At 35.5% G+C, this 16,175-nt stretch overlaps 1 protein-coding gene across 2 annotated transcripts in view; it reads right to left on the bottom strand.

The window, feature by feature from the left end:
* Positions 1–6,748: 6,748 nt before the first annotated feature.
* The window catches only part of ATXN3 (ataxin 3), a 33,001-nt gene continuing 23,574 nt past the window's right edge, over positions 6,749–16,175 (bottom strand). For both annotated transcript variants that reach the window (XM_036734891.1, XM_036734892.1), the window contains exons 10-12: positions 12,842–12,918; positions 11,566–11,624; positions 6,749–10,886 (exon numbers count right to left, since the gene is read on the bottom strand). In XM_036734891.1, coding sequence (XP_036590786.1) covers positions 10,830–10,886; positions 11,566–11,624; positions 12,842–12,918 — 193 coding nt within the window. In that variant the 3' untranslated portion in view covers positions 6,749–10,829. The remainder of the gene's footprint in view (positions 10,887–11,565; positions 11,625–12,841; positions 12,919–16,175) is intronic.

The following is a 16,175-nucleotide window of genomic DNA, read 5'->3' as shown; positions in this document are numbered from 1 at the left end:
AAAACACATGTTTTTATTGGGGAAATTGCTGAACACATTATGGTTAATAAAATATTATTGCACATAAGAAATGACAAATATGAAGAATTTAGAGAAATTTGGGAAGACTCATATGAACTGATGGAAAGTGAAGTCTAAGAACCAGGACAGTTTACACTATAAACACAATAACGTAAATGAAACAGTCTTGAAAGTCTTCAGAACTCTGAGCAATGACAGTGAAAGACCAAGACTTCGGAGGACTAATAGTGAAGCATGTTACGGCTACTCAGCAGAATGGTGAAACATTTGTGTGGACTAAAGCAAGAATTCTCAGGCAGGGCAGTGTAATGATTTGTTTACTTGACAAGGCCTCAGTCAATAGAGAAGTGATTTTTTTTTAATCAGACCTGCAATTTCTGATGAGGAAAACTTTTACCAGTGCAGATCAGTAACAGCTAGCTCTGCAGTTTATAGGATTAAGAGAGTTGCCTTCAGTACTGAGAGATCTCCCCAGGTTCACAGAGTCAGAAATGGCTGACCCCAAGACTGCTGCATTGCATGAACCTGGGGGTTGGGTGGGTGGAAGGAACAATAGTCATACCGTGTGTGTGTGTGTGCGCGCGCGTGAGAAAAACTCAAAAATCTAAAAACTTTCCTTCTGTTCCATCTCTCACCTTCTCTTCCTTGCTTCCAATTGTCCTCTGTAGCTCTAACTCAATCAAAAAACAAGGGGATTAAGGAAACAACACAAAGTAACACATGACATGCTAATGAGAGAATGGCAGTTCGGTAAATTAAATAAAGTATGCTTTTACCCTGACTCTGGACAACTCTGTGACCTCATGTTTTCTTCTTCCTTCAGCTATCAGCTATTAATTTGGGGAAGCAGTGGACTATAGGAGAATGAGACTTCGAGGAGCTGTAATCTATCCTGAGAACAGTCTTACAGATGGAAAGCATATAGATGTCTTCTTCCCTAAAACTAGCCCTTCTTGTACCCCATGTTACCAGGGATTTAGTTACCAAGGGTTCAGAGTCCCATTTCCCATCTATTTCCAAAGCAAGCAAGCTAGTATAAGTAAGTCTTCATTACCACTTGCCCAGACTACTGTAGGAACCTCCTTACAAAACATCCTCCACTCCTTTCATTTTGAACACCATAACAATTACGTATTAAGTTCTTTCTATGTTCAAGGTTTTGTGCTAAGTGCCAGGGATAAAAAGAAAGGCAAAAAACAAAACTAAGAACCTGCCCTGAAGAAGCATAAAGTCTAATGGGAAAGAATCTACAATTTATAACACTGCCAAAATAATCTTATAAATTATAATTTATATATGTTGTAATATATAAATTATAATCTTATAAATTTATAATTCTTATAAATAGCTCTGGTCATATCATTCCTCTGTTCAAAAATCTTCAGGGATGCTTTATTGCTTTCTATGTACTTCTCTATTTAGCATTCAAGGTTGTCCACAATGTGGCATCACTCTACTTTTTCAACATTTCATTTCATATTATGTTCCAATTAAACTGGGCATCCCAGGTCCCCTAAACATGTACTGAAATCTCACAAATGTTTTGAATAGCTTACCTTCAATTAAAAGCAAGTACCCCTCTTCAAGAAATTCCCATAAAACCAATGCAGCAAAGATCAGAAGGAAAACAAAATTGGAAGAAAATTTTCATAGACAGTTCCTCAGATAGGGGTCTCATATTACAAGTATATAAAGAACTTTGTCAAATTTACAAGAATACAAGTCATTCCCCAATTGATAAATGGTCAAAGGTTATGAACAGACAGTTTTTCAATGAAGAAATAAAAACTATATATAGTCAAATGAAAAAATGCTCTAAATCACTATTGATTAGAAAATTAAAAATTAAAACATCTTTGAGATGTCATCTTACACCTATCAATTTGGCTAAAATGATAGAGAAGGAGGAAGTAATAAATGTTGGAGGGGATGTAGAAAAATTGAGACACTAATTCATTGTTGGTGGAACTGTGAACTGATCCAACCATTTTGGAGAGTAATCTGGAATTATGCCCGAAGTTATAAAACTGTGTATAACCTCTGACCCAGAAATACTACTCTTAGATCTGTTCCTCAATGGAATTAGGGAAAAAGGAAAATAACTTGTTCTAAAATATTTATAGCCGATCTCTTTGTGGTGACAAAGAACTAGAAATTGAGGGGATGCCCATCAACTGAGGAATAGCTAAAAAAGATACAGTATATGATTGTGATGGGATACTACTGTGCTATAAGAAATGATGAGTGGGTTGATTTAAAAAAAAACCTGGAAAGACTTGCATGAAATAACTAAGTGTGAAATGAGCAGAACCAAGAGAACACTGTATACAGTAACAGCAATATTGTTTTAAGAACAACTTTGAATAACTAAGTCATTCCGAGTATAATACTAAAATCAGCTACAAAGGACTTATGAAGGAAGATGCTATCCATATTCAGAGAAAGAACTGATAAGGTCTGTAGTATAGTTTTATACATATACATGTTTGTGTCTAATGGTAGCATTCTTTAGAGTGGGGTGAGGAGGGAAGGAGGAAAAAAGTGCCCAGCAGAGCAAAAGAAAACCTTTTTTTTTTTTTTGGTCTGAAAAAGCAGGGTAGCTTTGAAAATGATCCCTGTGTCCTTCAAAGACAACCCCTTCATCACGGATGTGTAGGATTTATTACATGATTTTTTCAGAAAAAGTAAACTGTGAAATGGAAATTCATAGTTTTATATTGAATCCTTGTTTTGTCTTTTTAAAGTTCAAAATGGATTGAAGTTTTTAAAAAGACTAAAAAAAGACATTCCCGTTGGATTCCTATAAACACTTGCATGTATAAACATAATATTCTACCTCATACCTTAAGAAAGCCTTACGGATCAATCTGTGGCAGAGCCAAGATAGTGCAGAAAGGTAGGGACTATGAACTCTCTCAAATTCCTCTCCAAACAACTTTAAATAATGCCTCAAAAAAGAATTCTGGAGCAGTAGAACTCATAGAAATACAGAGTGAAACAGTTTTTCAGCACAGGACAACTTAGAATGTTGGCAGGAGAGATCTGTCACACCACAGTGACAGTGGGGCACAGTGCAGAGCAGGCAACACCCCAGCAAGCCAACCTCAGGGCAAGCCTCAGCAATTCAACAGCAGGCCTTGGGGGCAACTGAATCAGCTTCTGGAACTCTCAACCTACAGATGGTAAGAGGGTCAGAGGGAGATTTACAGTGGTCCTTTTGATGCCACTGCATGCAGGACTTTGTTGCATTGTCCATATGTAGATGCTGGCCTCAGTCCTGGGTGGTGCTCCCAGGGTAAGGAGGAGTACTAGCACACCAGAGCATGCAGCTGCAGAGGAGCAGGGACTCTGAGCACAGTTCCAGGGGGGAAAAGAGTGCTTGTGGTTGCTCATAGACCAGAGCACAGGCCAGGAGAGTAGTTGACACACATCTCCTTGGATCATACCACTTTGGAAGAACAAAAAACTTACAGGCCCCAGAATTACCTATAAAAACAGCTGCACAAAAAAGCTGAAGCTTGGGACAGTGCCCCCTCACCCCAGGACCAGAGCCCAACTTTAACATAAAGTTAAAAGTCAAGAAATAGGCTAGAAAAATGAGCAAACAACAACAAAACGATCTGATCTTAGAAAGTTACTATGGTGACGGGGAAGAACAAAACACAAATTCAGACTACAACAATGTCAAAACCAGTATATCCAAAGCCTTGGAGAAAAAATGTGAATTGGTTTCAGGCCCAAAAAAGAATTCTTGGAGGAGCTCAAAAAAAGATTTTTAATATCAAATAAGAAGGAACTGATCTAACCATTCTAGAGAGCAATTTGGAACTAAGCACAAAGGGCTATGAAACTGTGCCTACCCTTGGATCTAACAATACCACTACTGGGTCTGTATCCCAAAGAGATCATAAAAAAGGGGAACGGATCCACATGTACAAAAATATTTATAGCAGCTCTTTTTGTGGTGGCAAAAAAATGGAAATTGAGGGGATGCATGTCAATGTTGTGGTATATGAAGGCAATGAAGTACTACTGTGCAATAAAAAATGAATTTCAGAAAATTCAGATTTCAGAAAATTCGGATTTCAGAAAAACCTGGAAAGACTTACAAGAACTGATGCTGAGTGAAGTGAGCACAACCAGGAGAACAATGCCATATGATGGTCAACTACGAATGACTTAGCTATTGTTAGCAATACAATGATCCAAGACTATTCTGAAGGACTTATGATGAAAAATACTATAAAGCTCGAGAAAATGAACTGATGGAGTCTGAATGCAGATTGAAGCATACTTTCTTTTTTTATTTTTCTTAGGTGTTGGATTTTTTTTTTCACAACATGACTAGTATGGGAAATAAGTTTTACATAACTGTATATGTATAACCTATATTGAATTGCTTGCTTTTTCAAGGCGGGGGGGGGGAAGGAAAGGGAGAGGGAGAATTTAGAACTCAAAATCTTAAAAAACAAATGTTAAAAATTATTCTTACATGTAATTGGAAAACAAAATATTAAGTAAACAAAAAAAAAAGGCTTGCTATTTCTGGAGTCCTCTGGAAAACCAAATTGGCACAAAGAAGGGGCCAAATGAAGTCCTATCCCATCCTTACTAGAAAAGGCACGCTATGGAATGTGTACTTTGGTATATTATCACTGAATAAATTTAGGCTCAAGATATATCTGTGTTAAGGTGAATGAATATCTCGTTATGATTCAGGTTTCAGGTGGAATAGATTATTTCCCTTGCCCCCCACTCCACCACCTTTTCATTTTGGGTGGGACATAGTGAGTCATACGGCAGAAATGGGTGGGTTGTGAGCTGGATCAGAGTACAAAGAGGCAAATTTGGGTCTGATTTCAGGGAAAATGATCGAATAATGAGAGCTGTTCAGAAGTGGAGTGGGCTGCTTTGAGAAGTGGTGGGTTCCTTCTCCCTATAGGTCTTCAAGCAGGGACTGGGTGCCCATTTGTTCAGGTAAACTACACTGGGGATGGCTCCTGAGTGAGTTTGACATTGTCTGTTACTCAGATGCTGTGAACTAGATTCTCACAAACTCTTTAATCAGCCTATCAGCACCTATGCCATAAGTGGGGATTGCACCTTGTACCTGGGCCTACAATTAGTAAGAGGAAAAGGGGACTGGATTACAGATGCAAAAAGGGCTTTCAATGACTCTAAACTTCTCCCCAACCCTCCAGACATCCTCCCTCCTCCGAAAGAAAATCATTTAAAAACACTAATATTCTTTTGGAGAGGCTATATGGTTGTAAATCATTGAACTCTATAATCTCTGAAGAATCAAAATGGAGAGATTCACACTGGGTATAAGTAAATTGCAATATCTTTCTAGTTATAGCATATGAAGGTGACAAACAAGATACAGGAAATTGGAAAAGGAAGCAGACTGGTCATGAAGCAAAAGTGTAAGATAACACAGTCTAATATTGCATTGATGGAAAGTTGTTTTTGTTTGTTAATGTTTGTTTTGTTCTCAAAGAAGACCAATGACCTCTTGAAGGTGATGTCTTGACTTGTGTATGATTTGGATTTCTGCAAGGAAGAGTTGTGCAAAGTTGTCAACCACATTCTCTCCTCCAGAGTCACCTGAGGAATGTCAGACCTAGAGGAAAGCCCCCAGAGCCCTGGAGAATTATACACAATGATGTGATCATTACGATATCAACCTATCAGTGTTGGTGTTTTAATCTCTATTAGATTTAAACTCCTCAAGAGGAAGTGTCTTATCTAAATGTTGTATCTTCCCCATTATCTAGAAGTGATCTAATCACAACACTGAGGGCTCAGTTGGATTGCCGTATCACAATTTTGAAAAATAGGAAGTAAATCTTGCTGGTGTGCCAGAAGCTGTCTCTACCCCTTAACCAGGTCATACACTGAAACGCAAACAAGGATTTCAGAATTTCAGTAGAAAGCAGAAAAAAAGAACCTGGATATATAAAGGACCTGTGTAGGGATACCACTACTGTCTTCCCATGATGAAACAGTCTATTTTGTCAGCTGAAATCATACCTTTTATAATGTGTATGTGATTTACAGCAAGAGATCTTATCCTGAGGTCCGTGAACCTATACTTTGATAATTGTATTTCGATATAATTGATTTCTTTTGCATATGTGTATTTTAAGCATTAAAAAAATTATTCTGAGGGCTCCACAGACTTTATCAGACTGCCACAGTGGTCCATAACACAAAAAAGGCTAAGAACATCTGCTCTATAGTAAATGATCAAGTGTAGAAATATAATTAACCTACCAAAAGCACATCTAGCACAAGGCTCATAACGTAAAAAAAGTTAGCTCCTTTCCCTGCCCTCTCCCTTTTACCCTCTAAATTCTCTTACTAGAGATTGGTCATTAACCCACCCCAAGCCATCTTTCTTGGTCTGACCTAGAAATGGGAGGAATTACTCATGGAGAGACACCTCTCTCATATCTACCCAATTCTAATGATCTTGATGTTCTTTGTATTTATCACTGTTAAACTTTTCTCTAACATTTTGTATCAACTTGACACTAGTTAAGGTACTATAGAGAATTTAAATTCTGCATAGATACAGTTTTCTGAAATCTGTTCCATTAAACTAGTTTGTAAAAGTTATTAAGATAAACAAAAAAATTATTAAAGGTATGATGTTCATAATAACAAAGTTTTTAAAAACTGACATGTAAACAGATTTCGAAGTTAAAAAGATTACAGACAGAAATAAAAAAGCAGAGTAATCTTTATTTAGTAACTTTTGATATTTAAAATACAACTTAGTTGTTCATCCACCAAAATAAGATAGAATCCTTAATGTTCAAACAGTGCTTTGGAAGTCTGACTTTCCTAAGGACCAGACATGAAAACCTTTGTGTGTTAATATTTCCAAATAAAATCAGATAGAGTTGTACACACTAAAGGGCTGCAGAGTTGGGCCCTGAGAAAACAGCACTGTCACAGTGCATTTCTATCATGGTCAAAACAAAATGTTTTGCTTTTATGATGTTTTCCTTAAATTCTTTGCATTTAAAATTTCCATTTATACAGAGTGTTAGTTACAAAAACCTAGTAATCCAGTGGTATAGAAATCAATCACATTTCAAGTTTTTATATTTTCCTCTTTCAAAAAATAAGACATTAGGCTATCTTGCACATGTGTGCACGCGCTCACACACCTACACCCTCACAAATCCCCCCAGAAACACACATCTTTGATCTGTGTAAGATGACAGAAACATATTTGGTAAGTGTTTCTCAAAATGACATACGTAACTGTTAACCAATTAAGCCTAGAAAGTATTCTTTCATACACATTTTGCTAATGCCTGCCATAGCTTTGTCTAAAAGACCCAGGTAGTTTAAAAACCATGATATATTTCCTTTATTTCACCAATTAAACATGCCTACTTCCAAGTGAGAAGGGAACCTATTAACATTCAAAAGATACAGCACATTTTGGAAGAGCCAGATTAAGAATTTACAAGGGCTTTGTACAGGAAAATTTTAAAAGGCAGATCAAATTTTGGATTAATGATGATGGAATCCACTTAGACCTTGAAAACAGAATGAAGAAAGTTAAACTTTTCATTTTAAATGTATAGAAACAGTAATTACAATGAAATTAAAATTTATCATACCAGTAATATAGTCTTCTTACAGTTTTTAGGGCAAGAATATTTAAGGAAATTAACAAAAACAATTCCACAACACTAAATTACATTTTTTCAGGTCCACCCTTCCCTTCTAAAAGTTACAGGAATGTTTCTAAATCTCAAAGAATTTAAATCACTATTAAATGAAAACTGCCTTTAAAATTTCATTTGCAATCATGATTGAAAAAACTCAGTAGCAAATATTTCAAGGCATGAATTTTCTAAAAAAAAAAAAAAAAACAAAAAACAAACCCAAACTCATCTAAAAATTAAACTAAAAATAAGTGAAACTGATTCTTATTTACTTTTTCCTTCCCATTTATTTAGATCCTCTTCAATCAAAATGCTTATCACTTCAAAATCATGTTATTTATTCTAGGAAATGTAAAGCAAGTGTTTGGAAATGTTGTTTCAAATGAAGGCAAAAAAAATGTGTATATGTGCATAAATAAATGCAAGTACATATGTTAAGGAAGGCCCAAATACAGAAATCAATCCATTTGTAGCAAATTAGTAAACGGGATCTTTCAAATGCAAAGAGAGGTTTTATTCAGATTAAAAAATATTCTCTTTAAAGTGACAACTTATTTCAATGTACTGTTTTTCAAGCTAATGGAAGCATTAAAAAAAAACTTTACACTTTTTTTTTTCTTTTAACACACTTAATCAAGCTTTTCTCTGCATTCTGGCAGGTCCTGTCTGCCAATACGAAAACTATAAATACATATTCATATTACAGAAATTGGCACGAACATGATTTTTAAAACAGCATTGAATGTACTGATAGGGAGAAGTTAGGCTGTATTTTTAGTTTCTTGTTTTGGCATAAATTTAAGCTATGAGAAGCTTTGTTTTATGATACTAAAACATATATCTGACTTTATTTTAATTGATTTACTAGATTTTTAGCAATATACAGTCTTAATTTAGGAAAATCTCCATGTGGCAGTTTACTTTAAAAAAGGATCTCCATTAATAAAACAAAATGTTTTAAGAATTAAAAAAAACTATTTGCCTAATATTTTTTAAACAAAAATGTAAATTTTACCTTTTTGAATTTTTCACATTAAGATATAGTCTGTCTCCAAATTTTTACTATTTATACATTAATCTTAATATCACTCCTTGCAAATTAAAACAAAAATCTCCTCAGTACTCCTTCCATGTAAAAGTCATTCACTTATCTGAAAATACACATTATATGGGTATTTCCAAGTTTGTCATTACTTATTACTAATATTATGGAGATCCAACCAAAACTCTTCTGTACCTTGTTAATCCTGTTTAATACTCATTTTACATAAGAATAAATATTGTTTAAATATTAAACATTAATATTCTCCTAATTGTTGACCCAAAATAGAAATCCTGTTTTGAACATTTACAGTAGTTCCCTACATTAGCATCACAAATGAAACTTTATCTCAGCAGGATGGCTACTGTCAAGTTGTAGAATCTGACTTCTGTACAAGATGCTTATAGAAAGTGGCAGGATTTGGTGTACTTTTATACAGTTTAAAATTTTAAACAAATTCACAAGTTTTATACCACACTGTATAAATGCCAGATTAAGAAGGAAGGTGGGGGCGGGGGTGTGTGACTTCCAGCCAAATTATTTTGTACGATGGATTATTATGGAGCAGCCATCTTTGAAATTATATGAACTAAGGAATATAATCTGAATGACTAGAATTTAAGCCATCAAAAATCTATATTCCATGTCTATATTCCATGATAAGATGGCAATACACTAGTTATTTTTTAGAATATAAAATTTATATGGTATGTTCAATGTAGACATAACTGAATACAGTCTGAACTTTCTGGCCTAAGGGTCCAACTTGAGTCAACAAAAAGCATCAAGAATTAAGGCTGACGTGTTATTTTAAAAACTGTTTCATCTGGGCATTACAAGGGTTTAAGCCTTGTGTTTTATTTTCCATTAAGAGCTTTTATTATGTAAGAAACTATAAGAGAAAATTGTTTCAATCTTAACAGTTAGCTCTGTTTTTATGTTAGAGAAAGCATTAACTCAAATATATGAAGGGCTGAATGTAGGTTTTCAAAGAGAAAAGGCAATGGAAAACAGACATGGAAATATTATACAAAACTGTAGGGACAATTGTGCATATTTCCAGATTTATCCACTATTGTATTCTAAAATCAAGAATTTTATTTTATAAATTAAAGATACTTAAAAAGACTTAGCAGCCAAAACTTTTTCTTATTACTATATGGTTCACTTTGGAAAATTTTATATGGCACAAGATGGGTATTTTTTTTAAAAATTCACACTCAAGTAAAAATTACTTCATCAATAAAAGGCATTTCCTATGTTTTCAGTGACATCTAGCAACATATCTCAGAGCAAAAAATTTTCCCTGATCAGTATAGCCATCCATAATTTTTTTAATGACATACTACGATATTTTTAGTTTCCAGAGATGCAATTTGGACATTCCTATTTAATATATTAACTCTGAAAAATTCTGAAGATGAAAACAAATAATGGCTGATGGCAGGAGCAAAATGCCTATTTCAAAAAGGCACTGTTAATCTCAACCCAAATTACAGCACTATTCTACTCCAATAAAACAAAAAGTCATTTGGGAACCATATAAAAGGATGTTTGACAAAACCTTTTTTTATTTACAACCTCACTTGCTATTGAATAATCCAATTATCATTGTATTTATAGCTAAATAGTATGTTTCAAGTCACAACATAATTTTATATATAATTTAGTAAGTAAATTATTTTCATGTGTTCCAAGATTATTGTATGGGTGAAAATATTTCTGTTAAATGGAATATAGGCAAAGCAGCATTTATCTACATTTTCATACATTTCAAATTTGTGTAAAACAGAAAGCACCATTCACAATAAAAGGCTGCAGGATGATCTAAACCAGGTAGCCCAGTTTAGTTCATTACACATATATCTCGGACCTTAAGTCTTACAATTAACACAAGCTAGCTTGCATACTTTATTTCCCTCATTTTCCTTAGTAACAGAGGAAACTTGACATTGAGGTGTGTAACGCAGGGGTGTTCATCTAAAGCTGTAACATTTTGACATAATAGAGAAGATATTCATAAAGCACCTGGAAAAATAGTTCTGTTCTCCCCAAGCTGCATATTCTGTCTCCACACCTCACTTCTGAAGGGTTCCCTTCCAATCCAGGAATGCATCAGTCACAGGATATGAGCCCTTTATGGCATATTAAAACGACAGGAAATTATTCCTATCACAGGCTAACTTCAAATAAGGTGGAATGAAAACTATATAGGAGAGAAACTGAGGTCAGAGACAACGAAAAATAAAGGAAAAAAAACTAGAGCGCACAAAACACAGTTGTGGCTAGAACGATTCACCCCATTAAACATTATACCTGTTGTTAACTACAGACAAATAAAACTTGGCAATAAAGCCACTTGGGGCACTAAGAAACAAGCTACTATGAGACAGGAGGAAATCAGATTATTCAACAGAGCTGGAAAAAACCTGTGGCTAGATCCTATCAGTTGGTCTGCAAATAGTTTTTTTAAAAATTCCTATTTAAGAGGTTATTGCCCACCCCCAAAAAGAGAGTAATGTTATTATTTAGAAAACTATTGCCTATTTCTTTAATTGCTGAATGCCTCTTCGGCTAGTATTTGGAAGATATAGTCTTTAGTTCTAAACTTTACGCATTTTTCTATCCTTTTTATTTGCAAGCCACCTCCCCCTACTTTTTTCTGAACAGTGCTACTCTGATGTATTTCTGAAATGAGCTCTGTATAGGATATATCTGCACAAGAAGTCAATGTTGAGGAATACGAATATTTTGATATTCTTTTAAAAAGTTGCTTTGCTATTTTTTTCCTTCAGTCTTCAAATTATTACTAACATTTTCCAAAGACATATTCATAGCAGCTTGAAGCATGTCTTCTTCAGTCATATCGTCACCTATTAAGGAGTTAAATACAGTACTTGGTTATTTCTAGACAATCAATTAAGCAACAAACTCCCTAAAATATATGCTCTTAGAGATCTAATTAATATTCAGTTATGCAAATTTTTTCTTTATTCACTTCCTAACACCTTACTGCCAAAAACTGGCTCAGTATGTCCAATTAAATCAAAACTTGTTCAATTAATAAAGTATGGAATGCCAATATACAATCCAATCTGAATTTTGAAATTGAGTATTGCTTTGACTCATCTGTTTGAGACTCAATTTTTCCAATAGTAAAATGGAATTATTCTGCTCTCAACTAACTCTGTAGAATGTTATAAAAATGAATTCATTACTGTAACAAAACTTGCAATGAACTAGAATATAACTTGTAAGTATAAAATACTAGAGAAAAGGTAATTTTTAAAGTTGCAGGTGCATCTTTTAAATATTTGAATATAAATTGAGGATACCATCTAGATATCTAGTTTCTTTCACAAAAGATTCATTTCTACTGCTAGCATTAGGAATGCTTTAGATTCCCTGCCTCCTAAAATCAGAGAATTACAAAAAGACTCCATATTTATGGCAGTCAGAGACAAAAAAAAAAAAGAATTAGAACATTTTCTGGGGGATAATAAAGCAATTAAAAAAAAAAAAACAAGAATCCTACTCAGATGCTTCATTGTGGCATAGAAGTGAACCTGAATTCTTAAAGGCTATGCCTGTGAAGCATAAGCTTTGACAAGCTCTACACCAAGGTGGAAAAGTTTTAGGTATGGGCCTGGCAACAAATATTGCTGTTAAAATACCAGACTAGTTAAGTCAGGAGAATTTAGTCACTGCTTACCAGATAATAGATTTGTTGGCCATTGTGACCCATATGAGAAGTAAAAAAAGCAACATATACTTGTCTCTTCCTTCAATCCCAAATAAAAGAAATGACAAAGAGCTCTGCATCAAGTGTCAAAATGATAACCAGATTAAAATATAATTGGGAAATGTTTAACAAAATAACTGAAAATGTAGTACAACATCATGTTAATCTGTGTTTTCTGAGTCAACATGCAGTGATCATTTCTTTTGACACCACTGATCAATCTCTCTCTCTCTCTCTCTCTCACACACACACACACACACACACACACACACACACACACACACACACGTACGTACGTCTAAATAGCTAACAAATGTTATCAGAAGGTAATAAAAACAAAAGTGATACCTGGATCAATTTCAAGTGCATCTGCACCTGTAGTTGGCTTTTCATGTAGATGTGCTATCTGTTCTGGCTGCTGTTGTCTGAAACATTTAAAGACCAAATGTGAATTAAAGAAAATATACCCCAATAACGAATACTCCATGAAAGAAACTATTCACAAAGAATTGTTTCAGGAGTTATAATCTTCACTGGTACAAACACTGGAACAGAAAGCAAAGAGCATTTTTGGTTGATTACTCATAACTCTTAAAATACGGATGTGCTTTTCCCATCTTTAAGAAAACCGGACATGCAAAAAGCTGCTTTCATAAAACAGGTAAATTAGAAAGTAGTTATGCCACCTCCCATGCCCCCTTGTTCACACCAAAATAACTCTTGACCTTTATTATGACCTCTGGCTTCCTGACCCATCCTTATCCTCTCATTTCTCTCTCCCCAACACTGCCTTTCCTAAATTCCATCCACAGCCTATGGTCTGTTCCTTTAAAGTCTCGCCAGCTACCATGTTATATTCTCTTAGCCACCCTTCCCACAAGTCCTTATTCATATTTGCTAATGGATGTTGAATACTGCAGTAGACAAGTTCAGCTGGGGTCTCGCTGTTGTTTGACATTTCTTCTATACTCCTCTCTTATTTCCCACAGCAATTATTCCCAACCTTTTCATCTCTCCTCTCTTCCCCCATAGTGTCCTAATACTTAAAAGTTGAGCCTTTTTTAAAAAATTTCACTGATATTGAGGCCATGCGACATGAATTCCCTCAGTTCTTGAAAGTTTATCCTTCTAACTGCCCTCTCTTTTTCCCCTTCCTCTATTCACAGAACTCCTGCTCCTCACAAAGGATAGTTTCTCTACCTTTGTCCTTAATCTCATCCTCTCCCATTTTCTCCAGGTCTTTGCTTTGGCAGTCACAACTTCTCTTATGCCTCTTCCATTTCTTCATTGCCACTGATTCCTTCCATTTGCCTACATACATGGTTCAGGTCTCTAAACCTAAAAAAAAAGGTTTTCTCTTCACTCTTCTAGACCGTCTAACTACCATCCTATTTTTCTCTCTTTCACTGCTAAGTTTTTTGGAAACGTTACCTCAAATTCTTCACTACAATTTTTCCCTCAGCCCTTCCTTTGCTTAACAAGCCATCTGGCCCCACTGCTCTATGAAAATGTTCCCTCAAACAACACCAATGACCAATCCATTTTTTTCAGTCATTCTCCCTAAACTCTGAGGAGCTTTTGCTACTTTTGAACAGTCTTTCCCCCAGAACACCTTGTCGTCCACAAGCAAAACTCTTCTGGTTGTGTTCCTTAACATTTTTCTGTCTCCTCATCCTCCTGACTCCTTAAAATGTTCTCCAAGGTTCTGTCTTTGGCCCTCTTTTCATCTTTTACCTTACACTCTCTTTCCTTTAGCAATTTCATACAAATTACTCCTATTCCCAAATTCTCTTCCAAGTTTCAAATCCTTATCTGTACTACCATAAGACATTTCCCTCAGATATTCCACCAGTACCCGAAATTCAACATGTCCAAAACCAAGCTCATTCCTTCCAAACCTGCTCCTCTTTCTGACTTCATGATTTCATTTGTAGTACCACCTGATCTTGATGTTTATAGTAGTGGGTTTATCTTTGATGCTTCTCTTTTCCTTAGATCTCAAACTGCTGCTGAGTTCCTTCTATTCCATTCCTGCAGGATCTTTTGAATCTGTCTTTTCCTCTCTACATTCACTAAGACTACTTAAGTATGAACCCTCATTATTACCCACACCCATTCTCTCCTTTCAATCTTTGCCGAAATCATTTTCCTTTTGCATTTAAAGGACTCCTTGGCTTGGCATTCAAGGCTCTCCACAATCTAGTTCCAACCTACCTTTTCAGCTATTTCTCACACAACTCTCATCAAATTTGTGCTACACACTCTCTCCCAGTCTTATTTTGCTCTCTCTTACCTCCTGTCCTTCGGCTCATGCCTGGGCTGGACACCCACTCCCATCTCTGCTTGTTGAAATCCTGCCCTTCAAGGCCCAACTCAATTGCCCCTCTCTCCATAAAACCTCTGATCATTCCACCTGGAAACTATCCCTTCCTCTCTGAATCTCAAAGAAAGTTTTCATTGTATCCAATCCATATACTTATATATACTACCTTTTGTTAAGATGATTTATGTTCTTATTTAATTTCCCCCACTAGACTGTAAGTTCCTCAAGGGCATGGACTTTTTCTCATTCCATCTTTATGTGCCCATCACTAAACACAGACCCTTGAAAATATTAAGTTCAATAAATGTTTGTTGTCTTAATGAATAATTAACTTTTCAGGACCACCTCAATTCAACTGACTCCAACAAACATTTACTAAAGCATCTACTAAAGATAAAAATGAAAAAGTCCTTGTCTTTAAGGATTTTACATTCTACTAGGGTATACAACACGTACACAGGTATAAGACAAGGTGATTTAAAGAGTGATGGAGCATTAATAACTGGTATGGTGGTGGAAATATTACAGCCAGCTCTTGACAAGGGATATTCTTGTAGGAAGATAAGGATTTTGATGGGTGGAGATGAAAACTGGCAGTGGTATAGTAGTTAGGGTACAAAATGGAGTCAAGAAGATCTGGATTCAAATCTCAGCTCAGACACTTACTGACTGTATGACCATGGGCAAATCACTTGACTTCTTTGTGCCCCAATTTGCTCATCTATAAAAAGGGAGGGAGGTGGACTTGATAGCTTCCAAGTTCCCCTCTAGCTCTAACTCTCTGATCCTCTGAAGAAGTAATGTGTTCCAGACAGAGGGGAAAACTGTCATGTCAAATACAAAGACCATCATGGCAGTCCAGTTTGCCTGGAACTTTCCCCCTGACAGTTTAGGAGTAAAGAAATGCATAAAACATAAAACACTCACAAGTACGCACTGAAAAAGACTTAAACATGATGAGGAGGTTTTTATAACTATTATTATAATCTTCTGGAGGACAAAACCTTTTATAAGACTGTAGAAGTATTTTGCCTTCGTCTTGACTGTGGACTGGCTGGAACCTAGACTGTGCTAAATGGAGTAATATCAAATAATCTGGAAAGGAACACTGGAACCAGATTGTAGAGGGTGCTAAACAGTAAGCTGAGGAGTTTGTATATTATTCTAGAGACAACAGGATAAAGACAAATGAAGTTGTTGGGTATTTTTTCCCCCCAACAGTGCATAACAGGTCAGACTTACACCTTAGGAAAGATTCATTTTGTCAGCTCTATTTGGAGGATAGTTTACAATGGGAAAAGACTAGAAGCAGGGACAACAATTAGGAAGGACCTGAACTAGAGTAATGGCCTTGTGAAC

The sequence above is a fragment of the Trichosurus vulpecula genome, chromosome 8, assembly GCF_011100635.1.
Source record: "Trichosurus vulpecula isolate mTriVul1 chromosome 8, mTriVul1.pri, whole genome shotgun sequence".
NCBI lineage: Eukaryota > Metazoa > Chordata > Mammalia > Diprotodontia > Phalangeridae > Trichosurus > Trichosurus vulpecula.
The sequence above is the reverse complement of the archived record's forward strand: the minus strand, read 5'-3'. Positions and strand labels throughout refer to the sequence as shown.